General features: G+C 42.6%; 1 protein-coding gene across 1 annotated transcript in view; it reads right to left on the minus strand.

Moving 5' to 3' along the window:
• clcn2a (chloride channel, voltage-sensitive 2a) overlaps positions 1–4,995 on the minus strand; it is a 39,794-nt gene extending 34,799 nt beyond the window's left edge. Inside the window, exon 1 of the mRNA XM_042428595.1 lies at positions 4,692–4,995. Within this exon, the coding sequence (XP_042284529.1) occupies positions 4,692–4,742 (51 nt within the window). The 5' untranslated portion in view covers positions 4,743–4,995. The remainder of the gene's footprint in view (positions 1–4,691) is intronic.
• Positions 4,996–6,000: the final 1,005 nt, after the last annotated feature.

Genomic DNA, 6,000 nt, shown 5'->3' on the forward strand with positions numbered 1-6,000 from the left:
TCCAACATTAAAGTGCTGCTTACATGTTAATGCATTAGACATAATAATAAGACAATAACACATACATATGCAATAATTTTACTTTTGATACACGCATTTTGCTGATAATACTGCACTTCTACTTGAAGGCCCCTCCTCACCCACACAGGTAAGGAACAAATAATCACATTATTTGTTCATAAATTAAACCAATAATGAAATGAACAAATAGATAACAACAAGACGTCCCTCCCTAAAAGGTGCGACAACACAAAAAACAACAACAAAAAAGAGAGTGAAAGAGATGTTAATTAACTGTTAGGAGGCAACATGAGTGAAAACACCTGTGTGGGTGGACTGTAGTAACATTTTGAATGCAGGACTTGAACTGTTTTTGCATTGCGGTATTGCTACTTCTGTTTTTACTCTGAATACTTCCACCGCTATTTTAAAAGGTTATACATTTTGAGGCCCTGCATCCAATGTTTTCTAACAGAGTATGTTAGTGTTTACTGTGCGAGGCAGCTGGATTTGCAAGATCACGCGAGAATCCATCTTGTCAGGCTTCAAGTCATGTGCTTCAGCGGATTCTCGCGGGATCCCGTATTCTTGTGAATCCAGCTGCCTTGCAAGGTAAGACAGTGATAGACAGATGGTTCATCCAATCACCTGCCAAGTATTTTTTGACTCCTTTTCCAAACAGCTTCCAAGGACGACTTCTCAGATGGTTCTGTGTAACAAACCATCTGGCGCATCAGATTATGTAAGTGTATAATGTTTCTCAAATGGCGGTTATTCCATTTTGAAATGAAACTCTTTAGTTTGTCAACACACCCTTTACAGTACAAGGACTGGGGTCTATTTTAAGAGTCAAATGAATTGAGATAGATTTTTTTTCTTTCTGCAGTTTCTGCAGTGGCCTGTTCTGTTGTGTGCAGGTAACAGCACTGTTTGGAAGTGACAGGACCTGAAATGGACTCAAGCCAGCTTCTGTGTGGGAGAGAGGACAGAATGCTGACTATGAGGAACTGGACCCCCCTGAAGAGGCAGCACTTTTATGTGTGTGTGTACAAAAGAGACAAAGAGAGAGAAAGATGCTGCGATACTGGGAGGATATACTGTATATGGTATTCAATCTATATTGCAGTATCTGAATTTTCTTTATAAAGCACGTGGAAATGTCTCATGATAGCTGCATGAGACTGTAACACTGTTTAATTCCAAAACCAACTAATCCTTTAAAGTGATGGAAGTAAACTGCCAACAGCATGCTGATATTTACCAACCCAACTGGTGTGTGACACTTTACAGCAAACAAAACAAAAGAGAAAGAGCGAGGCAGCAGATCTCACTCTGGTGAGTCCAGTTTTCTGTGGACAGTGTGATTGCACACTGCTGTTCAGGAGACAATCTGTGTCCGAATGCTGCATAGCATATACTGACAATGGGGAATATCGATGTGTGTGCACAGTATGCACAATTCTATCCATCCTACACACTGAAAGGCTCAAATTCAGCATGTAAAAGAGCAAATGATTCAGACACAAATGTTTTGTGTTTTCTCTTTCCTGTGCCTGGAGACACGTCCATAATCAATAGCAGAATAATCGGCTGCCAATATTTTGTCTCAGTGAGGGAATATCACAGTCTTTTCTTATCCTGCACCATTATATAGTGTGTATTTTTATGTAAAAACATGGCAGTAATGTGGTTTTAAATATTAATCCACCCTAGACATACAGAAAGAGATATGATAAGAGAGAGAATTGGATCTTCTCAGTGGTGTGTCGTGATAGTCACTGCAGCTCAGAAATAAACACACACATGCATACATTCATAAGGACCGACAGCATGTGTACTGTATACTGTTTCACAGGTGCTGCAGTGCCGTGTAGAGGGTGTGTGTGTGTGTGTGTGTGAGTGGTGGGGGGATGGCGGATTTTCCTCTTCAGGTGGATCATGACTTCCCTTCAGAAGCCAAATCCTGAGCCTCCTGCTGCTGGAAGGACATGAGCATGCTGTCTCTAACATCTGCTCCGGCAGAGACTTACAACACACTCGTTTAGACACATAGGTGGGCACATATTCGTAGGTATAGCGCGTACCCACTTGCAAAATTTGCCTACGCTTCTGGAAGACAACACACACACACGCACGCAAACCCTATGACACATCCAGACCTCCCACACCTCTGAAAAAAGCTTCTGAAAAGGCTTCAGATGGAGGGCTGCAACACTTTGACACCAAGGCACCACAACTCTGTATGTCTCTCTTTTCTCATCAGTCTCTGACCTGCCTCTTCTCCGCTTCACCTGCTTCATCCATCCATCTCGCGAGACGGTGAGGAGGCAGACAGCCACTGCACCTGACAGCAGCAGTTGTAGGAGCTAGTGACCCATGCGCCCCAACCCTGGTCGCTTTCCAACTGTCAGCCACTGTTCACAAGATCACTCCCGCATCACCATACAGTTCCCAGAATATAACAGATGCTGCCTAAAATAAAGACTTGGAGCTTATTAAGATGAAAACACACACTGCTTTATTCATGAAAGCCTTAATTGTTATAAATAGCTTGTTTATTCCCTTTGGAGAACAACTTCAGAGAGGTTAGTGATGATTGTGAAATGCTTTCCAATAAATTTCCAAGAAATCTGTGCGGTGCAGTGGTGGAAAAGTACAGCATTAATTCTACTGTACACATTGTATGAATGGAAATAATTTACATATCAAATAGTCGGTTGGTTTTACGCGGCGGGAAATTAGATCATGGCCATTTGTAATGTAATTATATAACTTATTCAATTGTGAGCTCGTTTACATGATACCTTTATGACACCCACATTATATCTAAATAGAATATCACAGCAATGTTCACTGATAGTAAAACTCAACAACCAACAGTCGGCATAAATTAAAGGGTTATTTTTATACCACTGTCTTGGTAAACACTGCAGTCTAACAGCTGCTGATTCTAAAAAAAGATTATGGCAAAAAAAAAATGTTTAAATACTTGAGGGAAAATGTCATTTTTAGTACAATAGCTGTGAATGAGGAGATGACATTTCTGTGCCGCTTCCTCCTGGAGAACTTATCAGACAGATCTCTATTTGTCTCTATCTGCTCCATGTCATCTGCTCTGTCCCGCTACAGTACCAGTGTTCCAGTGCTGCCAAAAATTCAAGCAAACGCCTGCCTCTGAAAATCCTCTGAATCTTACTGACGGCAGACAATAACACACGGAGGATCCCTTTGTCAACATTAGAATCCAATTTTTAGACTGCGGATACACCTGGAGGAACCTCTGCGAGCGTTCATTTATCTGATCAAAAATTCGTAGTCATCTATCTCTATGTGTCATTCAGTTTTCCAAGAGGAGAACACAGATGCTTTGTTTCACCTGAGGGAGGCTATTTGATGAATTGTGCTGCCACTCTGTACTTAGAAACGATCAGGACACAAAATGCACAATTGCTTGCATGTGCAGATACACACACATGGATCTATTTTTGGGCAATGGACCGGGAGGCAGGGAGTGAATGATAAAGCCATTGATCGGAGCGTTGTGGTCAGAGGAGAGGGAGAGAGCAGACAGCACGTTCCAATCCACATTGACTCCGACTGCCATTTTACATTACTATTGATCTTTACACTGAGACACACAGCATGGCATCGATCTTCACACCAACAAGAGCAGAAAAAGCACCTCTGCACGTCTTGGGACCACAACAGCTGCATGAAGACGGACTGACTGACGTCCTGCACTCACACAAACACACACGTGCACAGACACAAAGAAAGAAGAGAAGACAGAAGAAGAGAGAAAACTGCAGTCACAGCCACACAAGTCAGGCTGAGACGACACTTTAATCCACTGGTTTGCATGACTGCCTGTCAATCTGTCTGTCTGCCTCTGCAGATATAGATATCCCTGTGTGAAGTGCTCCAGGGTATCACTGTCAGCCCTGCTATGACATGAGTGGGGAAAACTGGTGCATGCAGCAATTAATATTCAGAAACACTCCAATTTTAGTTCATAAGAAGAAGGGGCTGCTCTAGCAAACAGGAAGGGGCTGAGGGGAAGATAGATGAGGGGCACGAGGAGGGACAAGATCTGCAGGAGAAATGGGGGAGATAAGGAAGACATGGGACGTGAGCGAAATACATCAGAGCTCAGCATGCAGAGTCAGGCTCTAATCTTATATCTCAAGGATATTAACATCTTCATAATGGTCCATTAGGGCATCCATAAAGTGATCAGAGATAGCGCTACATGCATTTCTTCAAGCTGAACAAATTCATCTGACGTGGTTAGGTGAAATCTAAATTGATAAGAATTAATTATGAAGGTGGGTGCAGGCAGAGGCTGAGAGTGATGCTACACCTGTGGATCAAGGTGAATGAATGGAGAGGAAGCTGTGATTACACACACACATACACACACACACACACACATACACACCATACACACAGCAGCTGAACAACTGAAGGAAATCAGACCAAAAGACCCTGACAGCCAGTAAAGATTATCTTTTTGAAATATTTTTTATAGGAATATTCATTAAAAGCTGCACTCAGTCTCCTCCTGTGGGACACCAGCGAGCGACCAGCAGCTGTGTCTCCATCCTGTGACCAAACCGAGCATCCTTTAGACCCCTACATGACACACATACACATGACTGAAAACATCATCTATGACCTCATCGAAAACTCACCAAAGTTTGCTGGTACTGAAGCGTCCGGTTTTCGGCCTTGTCCTTCACCATTGCCGCAATATCCTCATTAAGACACCCGATCCGAGAGTAGGCCGCTAATTAGTCTGCGGAGGAGGACTCGGCGCGGCTGCCTGCCATCTCATGTGCGGTGTGTAACAGGTTTCTTATCATGAGCCCCCCTGCATGACGCAAAGCGCCGCCGCTGCGGTGTGCATGTGTATGTGTGTGTGTGTGTGTGTGCCAGATGAGAGTATAGCCGGCTATCGTCTGGCAGCAGCAGCGCTGGCTGCGGTTTGACTGCAAAACACCGCCTCCCTCCTCTACTCTCACTGTGCTGCTGTCTCTCTCTGGAGTTGCTGGACTTGATGATGTTCGGAGGTGCTTTTGTGCGGGAGGAGGGGAGGCCGGGGTGGGGGGTGGTTGCGAGCAGGTGCAGGTATAATAAATAGATAAATTATGATGTGTAGCGTATGTTTTTTTTTATTCTTCTGCAAAACCGCAGCTGTCCTTTGAGTCATCACTGGATTGCTCAAGTGTGATGAGTAATTCACAAGGGTGAGGCTTGTGATGGGTTTAGTTATGGCTCCATCAATGCCATAAAAAAACTTTCCTATAATCTTCCTTTAGTAAGTGAATAAACAATGGTATCTATCTAAGCACTCATTAGTGCCTTTGGCCATGTATGTCCTAATTCATGACGTCCTTGGCTGCCATTAGTACATCATTCTCACATGTTTAATGTTGGTTTGTGTGAGAGCCCAAAATATTGTCCAGATTTTAAAATACTTAATCTCATCATTAGTTTTATATAACTCCTTTATGACTGGTTCAGTTTTAATAAAGCCTGATTTGGCTCTTTAACATCATGACTGTACTCTATGTAACATAAGTGGCTCCAGTATTTTGTATTTTCAGTATATAGTTTTATACATTTTGCAATCTTTCTAAATCTCATTACAGGATTTTTGCTTCATAAAGAGGGGGGTCTCATACAAAAGACACATTTTTAAAAGAGTGCTCAAAATTGATGCAGCAGTGGACGAGATAGTCCCCAATATGGCTCAAGCTCCAAAAACTTGATACTGTATTTCACCTAATGCAACTTAAGTCTATTACCTGCCAGGTGAACATCTGCATCTTTCAAACTCCACACATCCAGTTTGTGTCTCAAAACTAGAAAGCTACACCGGTGGAGCACCCTTTATATATTTTTTAACATTCTCCTGTTGATGTCATTTGAACAGAAAAAAACAGTAACTCTCTGACAGGCTTTCATCACTTTGAAGCATGGAAGCAATAAGCATTCAGC

This window comes from Thunnus maccoyii, chromosome 12 (assembly GCF_910596095.1).
Source record: "Thunnus maccoyii chromosome 12, fThuMac1.1, whole genome shotgun sequence".
Lineage (NCBI taxonomy): Eukaryota > Metazoa > Chordata > Actinopteri > Scombriformes > Scombridae > Thunnus > Thunnus maccoyii.